The sequence below is a fragment of the Tauraco erythrolophus genome, chromosome 7 (assembly GCF_009769465.1).
Source record: "Tauraco erythrolophus isolate bTauEry1 chromosome 7, bTauEry1.pri, whole genome shotgun sequence".
Taxonomy (NCBI): Eukaryota; Metazoa; Chordata; class Aves; order Musophagiformes; family Musophagidae; genus Tauraco; species Tauraco erythrolophus.
In genome coordinates, this window is record NC_141471.1 from 48,547,696 (window position 1) to 48,565,985 (window position 18,290).

The window sequence follows — 18,290 nt, forward strand, 5'->3', positions numbered from 1 at the left end:
CACTGGTTTTAAATGTTTTTAGCCCCCGGGTTTGCTGGCGTACCTTGACAGTGCTGATCCTGTTCCTGAAAAAGATGCTGATAGGATGCATGTTAGAGATAACTTAAAAATTGCGACTGTAAGTAATGTAGCTGTCTTACCTCTTCCATTGTATAGATGTACAGTATTAGTGACTTTTCTAATACGGATACTTGACTGTTGTGTTGACCTGCATCAAACACGTTGATAGACCTGCGACTGCAAATAACTAATAAGATTTATTCTGCAGGATCAGTATGGCAAGTTTAATAAAGTGCCAGAGTGGCAGAGACTGGCTGGAAAAGCTGCGAAGGAAGTTGAAAAATTTGCCAAAGAAAAGGTGGATCTAGTCCTGATGCACTGGAGAGACAGAATGGGCATAGCTCAAAAAGAGGTAAAAGTATTTGAAGCTCTTTGTTACAGCAACTTGACTAAGTGTAGAGAGAAACACCTACAACTCCATGAAATCAGAGGAAAGTTTGACAATAATAGAAGTGTAGGAGTGTGAGAAACTTAGTTCTGTTTTCTTTGAGTAAACTCTCTGCCTCTTAACTAATCTTCATCTTGAGTTAGAAATGGGTTCCAGAGAAAATGTAAAGCAGACAAATGGATTCATTCAGCGTATGTATTAAGATTTAGCTTCGTTTTGCTTTAGCCAAGCTTATCAAACTGGACTGCAGCTTATGTGCGTATCTTCCAATATAATTTTACAGGAGAACAGGAAATTACTTGAAATGTGGCAAAACCAGTCTTTGAACTGCATTTGGAAGAAACAATGGATATTCTTTATGCTAGTGCATTTTGTGCTAGTGGTGTTTTAGTTATGGAATGTGCTTGAAGAAGCTTAGTATTACCTTGAATATAGGTGTCTTAGTGCTTAAATTGCAACATCACTATGCATAAAGCACAGTTAATATTGGAGTGATAAGTGACTGTTTTGATCTGATGTTGTTATAAGAGGATAGCTCAAGTGCTGCTTGAGTTCTTACTGTTGGTCTCCTTTTTCCTTTCATTTTATTGTTCTGTTCTGTATGACAAACTTCTTGAATCACAAGATGTTTCCTTTAACTTCCTGTAGTCTCCTGACTGCAAAGAAGGATGAAAAGAGCAATGCAATGCAGAGTATTGAAAATGCCTATCTTTGTACTTGATTTGACATAACAATAAGATTTAATTTAGGAAACCCTTAACTTACTAAAAATCTAGTTCAAGTTTCATGTGGACTGAGGTGCAGAATTTTAACAGATAATGTTTCTGAATTGTGAACTAGGTTCGAAACAAAGCATTAATGGAGAAATGTGGAAAATGGTAGCGGAAGGGCAAATTGCACTTTAAACATCTGTCTAGATACTGAGTTTAAACAATCAATTTTCTGTCTGGAGTTTTGAGCTGTTTAATTTCACAGTAAATGTATGCAAGTGTAGCTTGGAAAGGGTTGTACCAAGTTTGGTATTAGCACTTTGAATTACTTCAGTGGCTGTGGCTTGTTAAATGTACCTTCTCTTTTTCTTCCTACTTTCCATCACAATCAGGACAGAAACAATATGGTGAGTCTGTATATCTCTGCCACTTGTGTGGATTGTGTTGCACAGATTTCTGCTTGCATGTGGTACCTCATGTAGCGTATAGCACTGATTTCATGCTTGATCAAACTAGGGAACCTTTCAGTGGCTGAGTCAGGTTTGTGACTTACTTCTGTGACTTGCTGTAGTTATTTGCTTTAAAGAGCAAAGCATTCCTGCTGTCAGTTTTCCCCTCCATCAGCTTTGGAGCTGATGAGTGCTTATGGTGATGGAAACTTTAGCCTTTCTCAGGGATGACTTACTTCTAAAGGAATGATGTGTTAAACAGCTGAAAGCTTCTCTGGCATGATTTAACTTGATGTAAATAACAATTGTGAAAGTCTGTTGCTGCTACTTGCTGGAAAAGGAGACCTTATTAATGAGACTTAACTTCATGTGTCTTTTGAGGTAATAAAACCCCAATGTTTTATTTTAAAAAGGGGAAAATAAGGAGTATCTTTTTTACTAACTTCTGAAACTTTACTCTTTTGCAGAACATTGTTCAAAAGCCAGTGATATTAAGGAAACGACGCCAAAGAATAAAAATAGAAGCAAACTGGGATCTCTTCTATTACAGGTAAAATACTAAGATTAATATAGTGGGCTCTGATACAGGTTTTCACCTGGCTGGATATTTTTGTTAATATTATCTGAGTTGCTGTAGCTTAATTCCAACTCCTGCCTGCCTTGAAACAGTGCAAATGCTTTGTAACAGGAACTTATGAAAAATGAAATTCTAAGGTATACTTAAGGATTTAGCTTGTATTTTAGGAAAGGGGGGAATTAGGAAAGCTTCTCAAATGTGTTCAAACTGCATCCTTTTTTCCCTTGAATCAAAAGGAAGAGTGAGCAACAAACTGTAGGTGCAGATCTGCATGGTATTGATGCCTAAGCAAAGTAGCACTGGAAGGCATTGTAGTGTGTTTTCATCAGCCTGTAAGTTACTCGTTAAGATGTTTTTAACTTGAATTGGAATAAAAATGAGCTTAAGGCAGGCAAAAAAAACACGTGGATACTGGATTTCAAATAGTGCCACAGGTCGTAAATGCAGCTTGATTACCTTTGAGTTCTTACAGCTGTCAAAGTTTACAACTGAGGGGCCTCCATCTGAAAAAAGATATTATCACTACTTTGGCTATTATGTTAAATAGACCAATTAAGCTTGACTGTTCAGCAAACTCCTTGAAAGCAAGCTTGGGGAGATTCCGTAAACTTTAATGTTTAATTCAGTGCTTAATGTTTCTAAAGGTCAAATATTGTCCATTCTGCACAAGTGTTGCATGAAAGGAAGATTTGCATGCTCCTAAACTTTGAGTATTAAAGTGCTGGTCTCGGCCAATCTCTGGAGCCAAAGGCTGTTTTGTAACTGCCACTGAAGAATGTCCACTGACTGTCTTGTGGCACTTAAGACATCAACTTCTGTTTTCCTGCATGAACTACTTTTTAAAAAACATACACTTGGCATGTGCCTGTCTGCTGCCTGGGGTTTATTTTCGCTTCTAGCCCTTACTGGCCGGTGTGGTGAATAGCTTGTGAGTCTCCTGTTCATCAACGATGTGCGGGTAATAAATGAGCCAAAAGGGATGATGACAGGCGTGCTGTAGTCTATGCTGCTCTCCATGACTATGAAAACACTATACAAGCAAACAACCATAATTAGTGTAACAAACTGGAGACCACTACTCAGTGCCTTCTGATTAAGGTCCACTAATGCTAATCTTCTCTAGCCTGGTAGCTGAGGCTTGTCTGCCTTTCAAATAATGTTTGAGGAGTTTAAACTATGTAACTTCTTTCTTAGATTTCTGCAGGATCATGCTAGATCAAACTTGATTTGGAACTTCAAAACACGAGAAGAATTGAGAGATACTCTTGAGTCTGAGATGAGAGCATTTAACATTGACAGAGAACTTGGTAGTGCTAATGTTATCTCATGGAACCATCAGGAATTTGAGGTAAATGACCCGCTGTAGGAGAAACTGTAGGTGTAAAATATGTCTACTTAAAATGTTACTTTTCTGTTTCTAACATGCATGAATCTTGTGTTGACAATCTCTGACTGCAAGCTACAATTCTTTTGCGGTTACGGAAAACAACACTAAGGCTTGAGGCTGTGGACAAGTACTGTTGTCTGGTGTTGCTCTGTAAAACTGAAACCTCTTCAGCCTGACAAATGACACTACAGAGATGAACCATTGATCAGAACCCTTGATGCATTGTTTCATTAGGAGAGAATGTTGAAAGAGAAATTGTTGTCAAGATAAATCATACTTGTTCTTTTAGTGTGCTCCATCAGATTTGTTTTAGGTAGTTTAACAAGTCACTTCTTCCTGATAGCAAGTCCCTTGTCTTTATTTCCATTGCCTCTCAGTGATCCTAAGGCCATTACCTACTGGGTTGCCAAACAACAAATAGGTTGTGTGGCTAAAACCATGCTGCTCTCTAAATTATATATTGAGGATACTGTTTTCACAGTGTAGGATTCTGAAAAGCGATTGATATGGTCCTAATTGACTTTCTTAAAACAACTTGCAAGATGTTTTCGAGTAACGTGCTAATAAATACTTGCTGTACTCTACTCTTATCTCCAGTATTGTTATGGTTGCACACAGTTTTATTCAATGTGTAGTACTAAAGCAAAGCAAGGCCGCACTTGAATTCAACTGTAGGGTATTCTTAAATATTCCCAATGCCATCCTTGTCACAGTACAGCTTTCTTGTTGAAATTTGAGCAGAGGACTACTAGTGAAACAAGTGTAAACTGCTGCTTTTGACGAGTTCTCAGTTGACTACTCTTGCAAATCAGAAACAATTGCAAGACATCAGGCTAATGCTTTAGGAGAAAGGGATAAGTTGCATACATAAAATAGTTCTATCAGTTACAGGTTATTTTACCTTGATACTAAGTAGCTAAGTTTGGGTTTGTATTGGTATTTTTTGCACTTAGCTTTCAAAGTTTCCTTCAGGTGTGGGTCTTCTGGGCACCACAGTGTCTTCTATGCCAACTCTATCTCTGTACTTTAGAGTATTAATTGGGGTAGAATCAAAAGTACAGATTTGAAATGTAGTAATACAAGCTTCATATCTGCACTCCGTGATCCTATTTGGCTTATGCTACTGGAGTGTATCACTAACATTCTTGCAGTTGCAGCCCAGGGTATTTTGGGACTGGCTTGAGGGGGCTTCCATAACATGATCTTCGAACAGTTGATGTCTGAGATTTGCTTTTAAATATTTTAAATGAATAGTTTATCAGGCGACACTCTTTAAGTGTTTGCACTAACAGCATAGTGGTGACAAAGGCTTCTCTGCCAACTGTGAAACTTGTCACTCTGCCAATGGGGCTGGTGGCTTGAGATTGCTCTGGAAGCGTACTGGCTGGTGGGACCTCTTTGCATCATGTGCTGTGGTTAAATCTGTAGATAACTTTATGTGGCCTCATGACAGTAGCCTGCAAGCTATAGATAAGAAAAACCCATTGTAGAGAGTGGCTTTTGTGGTATGTCAGAGGTACCTCTAAATGAGGGGCCTGCCAAATGCGTAAAACCACTGAGCATTGAGGAATATGGTTAAACGTAATGTGGCTGCTCTGAAGTTAATTATGGCTGTCATTGTGCAATTTACTTCAGCTTCTTAGTGTGTATGATGCCTCTAGGCTTTTGTTAGCCAGCATAATGGCAAGTACAACTAGTAATTAAGGCATGCTTGTGTTTCATACTTGTAGCAACATTGAGTGAAATACTTTGTAATGGAATAATTACTTATTAAAGCTTGAGTCACTGAATGCATCATGTATTATCCAACTTAGTTAATAAAACCAGCTGGTATTAGAAACAAGTTACTTAAAAACTGGAAGCTGGGATTTCAGTAAGGTGAGAAACTTCATTTGTTGTGGGGAGCAACAACAGGTTATGGCATGTATTTTGGGGATATGTATTTCTTTGACAGCAAACTTGCAGATTTCAGTCTTCCTCAGACTGCGGGAGAGGTTGCTAACCTTGAGTTTATAGATGCAAGCAAGTACAGTATTGTTACGTAAGCAAAAACTTAATGAAGGAGGAATGGTATTTACTGTTAAGTAACTTGTTGTGTGTTACAGGTAAAATATGACTGCCTTTCTGAAGAAATAAAAATAGGGGATTATTATCTAAGATTGCTACTGGAAGAAGATGAAACTGAGGAGAGTGGAGCAATCAAAAAATCGTGAGACATTACTTATAATCCTATCTCATTTCCAAGGTCTCTGTTTTCTTCTCTAAAATCTCATCTCCTCCTTAGATACGAATTCTTCAATGAACTGTACCATCGCTTCTTGCTTACCCCAAAAGTGAATATGAAATGCTTATGTCTGCAAGCATTGGCCATTGTTTATGGAAGATGTCATGAAGAAATAGGACCGTTTTCTGATACAAAGTACATTGTTGGGATGTTAGAAAGGGTAAGAATTATTTAAAATTGCTTGATGTAGTAGTTAACATACAGCTAGTCCAAAATATGTTCAGATCCTTCAAGTTGCTGTGAAACCCAGGTTTTAGTTTTGTGGAACGTCAAGCTACAGCATGAATACTTTTTTCATGCTGTCACCAAGTGTTCCTAGTATCTCCCCTTGATTGGGTTGCAGTTTCACTAAAAAAAACCCTGCTGGTCATAAAGGTATGACTTCAAACTAGTCTCTTTATATCTGCGTTTTGTTGACCATAGCAGGTTTTCAGGCTGTACAGAAACAATACTAAGGAACTTTGTGTGATACTAATTTTGTGCTTGCTTTTGAAAAATGTGGAAGCATAAGCTTTTTAAGAGGAGAACATTGTTCCACATCACATTATCTCAAAACACTGACTTCAATAGTAGTGGCAACAGCCCCAGACCTAACGAAATGGTAGTGTTAGATGGGCATATGTGATGGATTATATTTTTAGTGGTAACTACTTTGCCTGTTAAGTGTCTCTGTGAAGTTATGTCTGACAAGTGATACAGCTTGCAAAAATGGATTTCCATGCAGTCTGAACAAGGGGTTCTGTCATGGTTTGAAGTGGGGGGGGAGGCCTAACCCACGACAGGTTCTTTGCTAGTATCAGTGTGGGTTTTAAATATGACTGTTGTAAGTGAAACCGAACCAATGCAGTCTCTTCTTGTTCTGCCTTGAGCCTCGATAGTCTCACCAGACATGTAACATCAAAGACCCATTCTGTCTGCTGGCTGAAGCCATTCTCTTTTCCTTGTATTTGTGTTAACTGACTCACTGGGGAATCCAAACACTGTCCCTTTAGAACAATCGACTTTGCAGAAAAGTGGGTTTGAGTGTCAGATCCAGAGCAACAGAGAGTATGGTGGAGGGCCAAAGGCCTTTCCTTTTCTGTGGCAGAAAGCTGTGTTTATTAGCTGTGCGTGAAACTGGGCAGTGAACAGTCACCAGTTTTATCCTGGGCGTGAAAAAAGTAAAAGGGTCTTTGCAGGTGCAACTGTATTGACTTTTGAAGGTAACTTCTGATATGTGCTACCAAACACTAACCTGTTCTATTCTGCTGCAATAGTGCACTGACAGGCTTGAGCGGGACAGATTGATACTGTTTCTCAACAAGCTGATCCTTAATAAGGTAAGGTGGACATGTACACTTAACAGTAGTTTATTGGTCTTTCAGCTGTATGAAGTGGTCTGAACTAGTCTTTCAGGGTTAACTTGAGCAAAAATTCAACTCTTGAGGAAGTCTTAAGAGTGTTTGATACATCTTTCTGGGATGTGGTAGCTGTTATTTACTGGTGAGAAAGCTGAAGGAAACGTGTAGACATTGTGGTGATTGTACCGTTGTAGTCACTTTAGAGAATGATTTGACTTTTCCCATGGTCACCTCTTACTTGAGTAAAACTGGTCATTGCTAATAATAACTTTTACCTAGAAAATGCTTGTGTTAACTCAGTTCATTCATTAACAGAAAAACGTGAAGGACCTCATGGATTCAAATGGCATTAGAATTCTTGTAGATCTGCTTACTCTGGCACATCTTCACACAAGCAGAGCTACAGTCCCTCTGCAGGTATATGGCCTTTGTTTCTTACTACTCATATGTTGCTTTACTAAAAGGACAAATCTCAAAATAAAATTAATTAAAAAAAATCAATGTCCTCAAATTTCCTGTAGAAATTTGATATTTGCACTGAAGCCAAAGCTAACTTTATAAACATCAACTTCTAGAGCAATGTGATTGAAGCGGCACCTGATATGAAGAGGGAGAGCGAGAAAGAATGGTACTTTGGCAACGCTGACAAAGAAAGGAGTGGCCCTTACAGCTTTCAGGAGGTACCTGTCAGCTTCAAACTCTGACTTGACAAATTGTTTCCATCCTGGTGACTGGGTGTGTTTCAAACAGTGAGAGGAGAAAACTGTAAATAATGCTAAACTATATTCTCAAAGTAACTCTTTAAATAGGAATTAAAGCTAGATAGAGACTTGATGTTGTGCCAAGAACCACAACCTTTTTAGTAAGGCTGCCTATCTCTCCATGCCCCAATTATGCTGCAATTAATCTGTCAACTTTCACTTCATGTTTCCTGACAGAGTTATAAATACATCAGAATTTCATGCAGCTATAGTAGTCTGCTATACAGCAGTTAAAAGCTTGTCTTGAGTAGGAATGTTTAGGAGCAAAGGTAGCTCTGAGTGCTGAATCAACTAAATTAATCTCTAATCTTACAATAGATGCAGGAACTATGGGACAGTGGAAAGCTGACTTCAAAAACACGTTGCTGGGCTCAAGGTATGGATGGCTGGCGACCATTACAGGTCATCCCTCAGCTGAAGTGGTGCTTGCTTGCCACCGGCCAGGCCGTTTTGAATGAGACTGACCTTGCCACACTTGTCCTCAACATGCTTATCACAATGTGTGGATATTTTCCCAGCAGGTAAACACTAATTTTCAGCAGAACGGATTAACTTTCTCTGGCAGATGCATAAATTCATAGCTTTGATCTTAAAGCTTTTATTAGAAACAAAGTAGTACATTAATGAACTGTATTAAAGAGCCTTTTAAATAGTAGTAATTAATTCTGTGGGCAAATAGAGAGTTTGTAAATGAGACAATAGTAATATTGTGAAAGGGACTGCAGGAGTGAATGCAAAAGCTATGTACATTTCTAATGCACAGCAATGCAGTCTTACTCTTGTGGGCAGGCTCGTGTTTAACTTAAATGACGTTAAACCACACTAGTCTTAACAACAAACTTGGAAGTTAAGAAAAAAAAAATAATGGCACTGAATGTGATCTCAGTAGACTGATGCTTATGGATTAATAAAGTTGTTCGTTCTTGAAAAAGAAGGCACATGTGTGCTTACTGCTGTCTCGTTTTATTTTTTTAGGGATCAAGACAATGCTATTATAAGACCTCTGCCTAGAGTGAAAAGGCTGTTGTCAGATAGTACTTGCCTTCCTCATATCACTCAGGTAAGCAACTCTTCAAAAACATATTGAAATGAGTAAAAGTCTGACTTGCTGACTTATCATATTTCCTGTGTGAACACTTTTAATAGGGACAAACACATCAAATGACATCTGTGACATCCTGCAGATCTCTGGACAAGCAGTTGCTTATTTCACTGGATGTTAAAAATGTAATGTTGTTTCAGCTAGTATCTCATTAATATTTCTGTCCTTGGAGATACTGAAAAGCCATCTGGACGTGGTCCTTGGCAACCAGCTTTAGGTGACCTTGCTACTGAGCAGGGGAGTTGGACAAGATGACCTCCAGAGATCCTTTCCAACTTTAACAAGTTTGAATGACAGAATGTTTATTTTGGGGCTGAAGTATTCCTTAACTGAAATTCTTCAAAGTTTACTGGCTTGTCCCATCGTTGAATTGGTTAAAACTTCAGGTTTGGCTAGGTAACTTGCACTATTCAAGCAGCTAATATACATGCTTGTGTTCTTTGATTTCAGCTGTTACTGACTTTTGATCCTATCCTTGTGGAAAAAGTTGCTATATTGCTGTTTCATGTCATGCAAGATAACCCTCAGTTACCTCGTTTTTATCTGAGTGGAGTATTCTTCTTTATCATGATGTACACGGGTTCCAATGTACTCCCTATTGCAAGGTGAGGAAAAAGAATACCTAAAAATACCTCTTTACAAGTCATGCTCAGAACGACTGCTGCTCTAAATGATCCAGGGAGTGTGGCTTGCTAGAACCAACATGAGATCACAAGCAAGCGCCCTCTAGAAGAATCCCCTCCACCCGGTCTAGTCAGTCACTAAAAAAGCGAATTGCTTATGACCCTGCCAGGGAGGGGGTGAGAGCGTGTCTGAGCGTATGGTTCCAACAGTGCAGCTAGGCATGGCTTATTGTAGAAGAACAAATTGTTACAGGCACTAAAGAGTAGTGATGTAGGCTACTGATACGCTGATGTAGTTTTGATAGTAAACAGCTATCAAAAGTGGGGGAGAAATCTGGTAGCCTGTTTTGGTATTGAAGCCTAAACAGTTAAATCAGTCTGTACTGCCTGACACAGATGCACTGCGCGTACAGGTGACTATTGCAGTTCATTCTACTCTTCCTCTAAATTCAATAGTTCATAAAAAGCTATTGTACAGTTCCAGACGAGTCTCTTCTGTAGCAAAACACATTGGGCAATGATTGCATGTTTACATGACAATTCTAGTGCAACAGGAATGTCAGCAGTTAGTTTAAGCTCATCTTGTTTCATCCCTGCAGTGATGATCTGACAATGCAAGGAGAGGTTTGTAGGGAAAGGCTGTCTGTATCTCTGTCAGCTGCTGCTGGTTTTTTTTGTGTGTGTGGAGAAAACAAGCTTTCAGGAACAAGACTTTCAAACTGACAAATGAACATAAGGCAACGTTTATAACATGGAAGTGCATAACTTTGTGGGTTCCCAAGGATTTGATGGAATTTCTACAGATATTCGTTGAATTGTTGCTGTTACTCTTTTATCTCAAAGTGAATGTGTGAGACTCGCCAGCTGAACTGTGTTGGTCTACTTATCTTTCAAGGGTGCTTTAAGTATCAGTAAACAGAAAATAACTGCTGTTTCTCTTCTAGGTTTTTGAAATACACACATACAAAACAAGCTTTCAAGTCTGAAGAAGTGAGTAGATTGCAAAAGTAACTACCTCTGTTCCCAAACAGTTTTGCAAACCAGCTGTCGTTGTTTTAACAATACTTGATGCTTGTTCTTTTTCTAAGTTCTCAAGGGTTAGAATTTAAGAACTATAATGGAAAAGGGGGAGCGTTTTCTAGATCTCAGTTTGGATAGCAAAACTGAATTCAGATTACCTTTGAGATGACATTGTGATCTCTTCTGTAGACAAAAGGTCAAGATCTAGTTCAAAGAAGTATACTTGGACATATTCTTCCTGAAGCAATGGTGTGTTATTTAGAAAACTATGAACCAGAAAAATTTTCCGAGATATTCCTTGGAGAATTTGACACTCCAGAAGCAATTTGGAGCAATGAAATGAGGTAACTGTTTTCTGTCAGAGGAACAAATAAATCTGACCTACATCTCGTGCTGAAAAGATCTTGTCTTTAACGTTGCTAAGGAAAGCTGAAAATACCTGGATTCCATGGTTTCATTGCTTCCCTCTGCCTTCTGTGAGGGTGGTGTCTTGCATTGCCCTCTGCTTCTATCACAAATAACAGGGGAGTGGAGTTGGCAGAGGGAGGGGGAATATTTCCCTGAACACCTGACAACATGCTTTACATCTGCCTCTGTCACACTTAGGTTCCTTTCTAGAGCGGAGACTTCGCTGTTTACGTGGACTGTTTTATAGTTACTGTACTCACTTATTGCTAGCACCTGTCTAGGAGATACACCTCTAATATTAATGTTTTTAAGGTTTCCCAAAGAGTAAAGAGGTGTTGAGGGAGGGCAAAATGTCACTTTATGTTGGCATTAAAATGGCTTTATAACAGAGTAGGACTAGATCCTATTCTGAATCCCTTCTGAAACGTGGGAAACTACTAAGGAAAATCTTTTCAGAAGAAGTCATTGAACATAGTCGTACAGTCACTGAAGGCTGAGGACTGCATGGCAAGCTTTAACCCAAACTTAAACTCTTCTAGGCGTCTTATGATAGAGAAGATCGCTGCTCATCTTGCTGACTTCACCCCTCGTCTTCAAAGCAATACAAGAGCACTTTACCAATACTGTCCTATCCCAGTTATCAACTATCCACAACTGGAAAACGAGCTGTTCTGTAATATTTATTACCTCAAGCATCTTTGTGATACGCTCAGATTTCCAGACTGGCCAATTAAAGATCCAGTAAGTAAGAAGTATTTTAGGTTTTATTTAGTTCTTGATCTTTCAGACTCCTAAAAATGGGATTTGTAACAAAAAAAATAAGGACATAAAATGCTAGGCTTGTTGCAATTAACTAATCGATAGGTACTTTCAGTTCATAAACAAATATGTTGAACACTTTATCTTGAAGCAGAATAGTGTTCATGCCATATAGCAACCACATGTTAAGCGTATCCTCCTTGTGTTGACTATTAAAAAAGGAAAATAAGACATCCAAGAAACTTCTGATAGTGTTTCAGTGAACCTCAAGTGGTTGGTGAGGGAGTTGGGAAATAATCACTTTTGGGTTCTTATTTGTCCATGCTGGACAAGAACTTGGTATCAGTACACTACCTGAATTAGTGAGGTCTTTTCAGTACAAGTCTACGGTCTAGAGCTATCCAGTGAGCTTTACATATTCGTGCAACTTTGTTGCAGTTTTTGTAGTATCGAGATGTGAACTGGATATCACTTAAGTGATTCTCCCTCTTCTAATATGACTCTTACATAGACGTTTTAATCTTAAGGTGCTCTTATCTTGAATAAAATATATAGCACCGCAGTGAAGCCAGGTTAATGGCTCCTGACTGGAGAGAGAACTGTAATTACTAAAGGTAAAAGGATTAGGTCTTTGAGTTTAGGGTGGTTGGTAATAGGGATTCATTAGTACAGTAGCACTTTCTTAATAAAGGTGACATGTACTGATGTCAGCATAAATGAAACACTAATTAAAATTTATTTAGGTTAAACTGTTGAAAGATACACTAGAAGCTTGGAAGAAGGAGGTAGAGAAGAAGCCACCTACCATGTCAATAGACGATGCTTATGAAGTTCTTAACCTCCCCAAAGGACAAGGCCAGTAAGTTGTTTTCAGTATTTAGAGTTGTATAACTACATTTACATAAACTCTGTACACTGAACAAACAGGAGTTTCTTATCTCAGTACTTGCAACCAATTAGTGGTACCAGTTCAGTTATGTCTAGCACCTACTTCTTTCACAGTGGAAGATTGCTTTATCTCAAAAGAAACAAAGCTTGGAAATCTAACTCCAATGTTTGAGAGAACAGCTGTTAAGTGTTCAGGTAAACTGAAACTGGGAGAAAAATGCTTTGAGGTCTCTTTCAAAGCATTCACTAGGCTGTTCTACAGGACAAGCTTTAGACTGAACCACCATGAGTAAAGAACATGGCAGAACCTGAATATGTTCAAAATGGAACTTGGTGTCTCTGATAATCCTTCTTCCCCACCAAATATTCTGTCTTGTCAGAATCCTGTTTTGTCACTAGTTTCTTGACTTCAGGCCTCTAGAAAAGAACTGACAGTACTTTGTATTTATCTTTCAAGAACAGTGTACTTAACTACAAATAATGAACTACTATTTTTTACCACTTATTGCTCATTTAGACTCTTCATTTTGAAGATTCAAAGACTTTAAGCACCTTCTGATTAGTATATTCAGTACAAGAGGTACTAAAATAGATTTTTCTATTCTGTGGCCACGTGATTACCCCCATTCAGTGTCAGCTGATGAAGAAGGATTTTCAAATTGAAATATAAGAGCTTTGTAATTTTCACTGAATTGCAATTACTATTAGTACTGTTGTCAGAATACGGACTTGCGTTTTTTTTAGTTTTTCTGATGTTACTCAATGTAATAGGACTTGTTTTCTTGTAGGCATGATGAAAGCAAGATCAGGAAAGCTTATTTCAGGCTGGCACAAAAATATCACCCGGACAAGAATCCAGAAGGCAGAGTATGTACAACACAGACTTGTGGTGTTAATAAAGTGGGGACAAATTCAGCTGTTCTATGTATTAAGTATTCTGAAATGCCCACTTAAATTTTTTTTCTCCCTCGTAAAGGCTATGCCCTAGATGAATCCTAGAATACAGATTAATGCTACAGATAAGTAACTGATGTTAATCAAGGAATATTAGGATTTCTACCGTAAGTGGATGTAATCAGAGCAGACGGACATCTCAGAGCGTCTGGTTTAAAGTTACACAGGATCTAAATAAGCAAACTGCTCCCTTTCAAAGACAGACTGCATCCTCTGCCTATTCGTAGAATCAGTTGAGCTGTACTTACAACTTTTGTGGTAGAGAAATTGACTTAGGAAATTGACTTAGTTTTAGTCTCTTGCCTATGGTGTTTAGGAGACAAAAGAAAGCTGATCTGTGAACCAGTGTTCTTAAGGTTATTACACTTCATAAAATACTCAGAATAAGGCAAGAAAACTAGTGTTGTAGCTAATAGTCTGGAATACTTTATTTCACCTGCATCTAAACTGATGATGCAGACTTGTAGTAGTTTAGGGAGTTCTTAGCAACTCTTACGACTATTTTTCTTTATTTGCAGGATATGTTTGAAAAAGTTAATAAAGCATATGAGTTTCTATGCACAAAGTCTGCGAAGGTGATAGATGGGCCGGATCCAGAAAACATAATTTTGATCTTGAAAACTCAAAGCATCCTTTTCAACAGGCATAAGGAAGGCAAGTATGCGGTCTCAGAAGAATGTTTGATGTTCATTTCTTTAGTGGCCATTGCAGTCAGTTTTAATCTCCTGTATTTTTGAATCTGTGTTCTGTTGACCTGTTTTCTTACTTGCCACAAAATTATGGTAACGGGGTAGCTATGGTAGAGGGCTTCAAAACAGGATATTTTCTTCCATGAAATAAATTCATCTGCAGTAAAACTTAATTCAAAAAAGCTCTTTGAAATTCTCTGCTCCAACACAAGATCAGTTTGAATCTTCTTCCATATATGACTTAGACTTACAATTCTGTCTATGCAGAGAAGTCCTCACTAGTACTCAGTCACCCAGATGGCAGATTATAAATGAGATTACACTCATGTGGCTATTAAAAATACGACAATCTTGTGGTAATTCTTACTAGAGACCTCTGAGTGTGCTGCAACACTACCTCTTTCATGGCCCAACTGGGAAAGAGATAGCTTAAGTACCCTAACCCTTGGCTCTAGCTACAGTCCCTGCGTGGCAGCTGCTGGCATGTCCAAGTTTTGCAGAGCCAAAAGTGTTCTGCTGCGTAAGTGTTACATTATAGTGGTAAACCAGGAACTTCATCTGCAATCATAGTTCTGTAAGCCATGTGTAGGCAGTGACAACATTAGTGTAGACCATCTCGCAGTATGGAGTCGATTGTGAGACAAAATTGTTTGTTATCATTGCTGAACCCTAAAGGGACGAAAAATGTAATTATTTAAAACATGATTGCTGTGTCGAACTGGAAAAGGTCCTTATAGACTTATTGTTAGACAATCCTGGCCTAAGACAGACAAAGCTATACTCGTGTTTCTCTGGCGACAGACAAGCATCATGGGGAGGGCTCTGAGCTTGGGGCTTGCTGAGCTGAAGATAAGTCTTTTTTAATTGTAAATGAGTTTCTGTCCATGAACCTTCTAGCATGAACAGTCTTAAGTTATAAAGAATCAGGTTGTGTGGGCTGTTCAGACTTGCTCCGATTTTCCCAGGTGTTGGCTTTCTTTGACTCCTAGTCTTTATATATCTGAGATATCTTCCACTGGTCGTTGTGGCAGTTCAAATGGCTTAGGCTCTGCATGGATGTAAACTTCGACTTTTTTCTATTTCAGAGTTGAAACCTTACAAGTATGCGGGCTATCCTATGCTGATAAAGACTATTACTATTGAAACATCAGATGACCTTTTGTTTTCCAAAGAATCTCCTTTGTTGCCCGCTGCTACAGAACTTGCTTTCCATACTGTCAATTGTTCAGCATTAAACGCAGAAGAACTGAGAAGAGAAAGTGGAATTGAGGTAAATAGAAACTTATTGAAGTGATTTTTTTTTTTTTTAGTTTAACTTTTCCACAGCTCAAATCCTAGATCCTCAATGTATAGGACTTCAGATACGATTTAGTCTTGTTCAGACACTTGTCCATTCCCTTAGCCACTCCTCATAAGGCTTGTGCACTAGACTATTCACCAGCTTTATTGCCCTTCTTTGGGTACGCTCCAGCACCTCAGTGTCTGTCTTGTAGTGAGGGGCTCAAAACTGTGGATAGTGTTCGAGGTGTGGCCTCACCAGTGCAGAATATGGGGGGATATGTCCCTAGTCCTGCTGGCCACGCTATTTCTGATACAAGCCAGGATGCTATTGGCTGCCTTGGCCACCTGAGCACACTGCTGGCTCATATTCAGTGGGCTATTGACCAGTATCTCCAGGTTCTTTTCCAACAGGTGGCTTTCCAGCCACTCTTGCCTAAGCCCGTAGCATTGCACGGGGTTGTGGTGACCCAAGTGCAAGACCCAGCTCTTAACATTGTTGAACCTCATGGCCTTGGTGGCACCAGTTGGCCTTGGTGCATTGATTCAGCCTGTCCAGATCCCTCTGTAGAGCCTTCCTTCCCTCAAGCAGATCAACACTCCCACCCAACTTGGTGTCATCTGCAAACTTACTGAGGTGTTAGCTCACGTGAGAATGCTATCAACTCTAAAACTCCAAAGGCTAGTAGCAGCACTTGCAAGGAATTTTGCCCCTACAAACCATTTCAGCAAGCAGCAGATTTTGTCTATATGTTTCCCTTCAGCCATTAAAAATGGGTTTACCAGCTAATGTTTTATTTCTGCCAGCCTTTATCAGTTTTTGTTGTGACTGAACTTATGTATCATCCAATCCTCACAGGTATTGCAAGAAGCATTTAATCGTTGTGTAGCAGTCTTGACTCGTTCTAGTAAACCAGATGATATGTCTGTACAGGTAAGTTGCAGCAACTTTGAGTGATTGTGTCAGCTTCTCAGGAGAAAATGTATATTAGAGTGTATATATAATGTGATAATAACTACAAGTGTGTGTATATAATATAAAATATTGATATAATGTTATATATTGATATATCTATAAATATGTATATAAAGAAACAGAATATGCAATATTTCTCTGCTTGGAACCAATAAAATACTGCTTTTTGTAGGTATGTGGATATATTAGTAAGTGTTACAGCGTAGCAGCTCAGTTTGAGGAATGCAGAGAGAAGATTACAGAAATGCCTAATATCATTAAAGACCTCTGTAGACTACTCTATTATGGCAAGGTAAGAGCTCCTTTCCTTTGCCTAAGTATGTGTTTAGGGGAATGTTCTGCTTTTAAGCAGATAGGTTTGATCAGTCTCTGCAATTGTCCTTTCTGTAAGATCCCAGCTAATCATTGTGATACAGAACTCTACTGCTTTGTTCTCAACACTTGCATTTGAATCCGTTTAGTGTACTTAAAATGCAGTCACTGTAAAGATTCAGCTACTTTTGCCTTTTTACTGACATGTCTAGCTGATTGGTTTACTGTACTAAATCAGCAGATGAAAGTACTAGAGCTAAATCTTACGTAAGCAAATGGTCTCCTAAATCAGCATAAACTCGTGAGAACAGTATTCAAGAAGTTCAGTTGCCACTTAGCTCTTTAGAACTTATCTCATGTTATATAAATGCTGAATTCTGGCTGAATTAAAGGAAAACCTGGTCTTGAACGTTTCGTATGGTGTATGTGAAAACAGAAGAGTATACATAAAGACTACAGAAAACAGAAAACTGTAAAAATGGACTGTAGTAATTGACTGTAGATGCTTGTGTGTTCTTTAGTCCCTGGGGAACACATGTATTGCCATTAAAAACTCACTTGGGAATCTCTGCCACCTTCTTGAATTGTTTTTCCACCAGTTCATCATATGCTCCTTTCTAATCATATGAAATAACTACTCAGTACTCTTCCTTTGAATGACGGTGACTAATTAGCCATGTTTTTTGGCTACCAAACATATAACTTCAACTGCAGATGTTATTCTGTCTACTTCAGTTTTCATCTCTGCTGCTTAGATAGCACTCTAGAATGAGCAAGTTTTGGCTTTAAGTCTCTGTTTGGCAAGGAAGCCAGTTAGCTTTCTTTGGTCACAAATACTAAGGCAAACACTTTTTTCTCCCTCAGAACATACCACGAGTAGCTGCTTTGGGAGTAGAGTGTGTTAGCTCGTTTGCCTTAGATTACTGGCTACAAACGCACTTGTTCCAAGCTGGAGTTCTCTGGTACTTACTGGGTTACCTCTTCAACTATGACTACACGCTAGAAGAGAGCGGTATTCAGAAGAGTGAAGATTCGAATCACCAGGTAATGTTAACAAGGTGCATGCTTCCAGGCAGCAACGGCTGCTGCCTGCTATCTCTTATTAATTAAATAAGTGTATTCAAACACTTGTCAGAATCATTGAATTACATGAACAATAGTGTTAACAGAGCTGTTTTGGAAGAGGATTTTTGTGGTAGTAGTGTAAATACTGTTGTTTGAGTTTTGGGTTGTTTTTTAGAGTAGCTCGTGTTTTGACTTCAAATATTAAAGCCGCAAAATCTGTAGTTTCTAATAGACTTAATTAATGCAAGACACTTATCTAC

General features: G+C 38.7%; 1 protein-coding gene across 4 annotated transcripts in view; it reads left to right on the forward strand.

Moving 5' to 3' along the window:
- Positions 1-18,290, forward strand: part of DNAJC13 (DnaJ heat shock protein family (Hsp40) member C13) — a 57,612-nt gene that overhangs the window by 24,114 nt on the left and 15,208 nt on the right. For 2 of the 4 annotated variants that reach the window (XM_086615081.1, XM_086615084.1), the window contains exons 19-40: positions 23-118; positions 269-412; positions 2,075-2,157; positions 3,379-3,532; positions 5,677-5,780; positions 5,856-6,015; positions 7,112-7,174; positions 7,511-7,612; positions 7,771-7,875; positions 8,275-8,477; positions 8,932-9,016; positions 9,509-9,663; positions 10,626-10,671; positions 10,891-11,045; positions 11,649-11,850; positions 12,612-12,727; positions 13,545-13,623; positions 14,229-14,364; positions 15,485-15,669; positions 16,537-16,611; positions 16,826-16,945; positions 17,830-18,009. In XM_086615081.1, coding sequence (XP_086471207.1) covers positions 23-118; positions 269-412; positions 2,075-2,157; positions 3,379-3,532; positions 5,677-5,780; positions 5,856-6,015; positions 7,112-7,174; positions 7,511-7,612; positions 7,771-7,875; positions 8,275-8,477; positions 8,932-9,016; positions 9,509-9,663; positions 10,626-10,671; positions 10,891-11,045; positions 11,649-11,850; positions 12,612-12,727; positions 13,545-13,623; positions 14,229-14,364; positions 15,485-15,669; positions 16,537-16,611; positions 16,826-16,945; positions 17,830-18,009 — 2,748 coding nt within the window. Of the gene's footprint in view, positions 1-22; positions 119-268; positions 413-1,550; positions 1,566-2,074; positions 2,158-3,378; positions 3,533-5,676; positions 5,781-5,855; positions 6,016-7,111; positions 7,175-7,510; positions 7,613-7,770; positions 7,876-8,274; positions 8,478-8,931; positions 9,017-9,508; positions 9,664-10,625; positions 10,672-10,890; positions 11,046-11,648; positions 11,851-12,611; positions 12,728-13,544; positions 13,624-14,228; positions 14,365-15,484; positions 15,670-16,536; positions 16,612-16,825; positions 16,946-17,829; positions 18,010-18,290 lie in introns of all 4 variants that reach the window. The other 2 variants (XM_086615082.1, XM_086615083.1) reach the window with 2 other exon arrangements.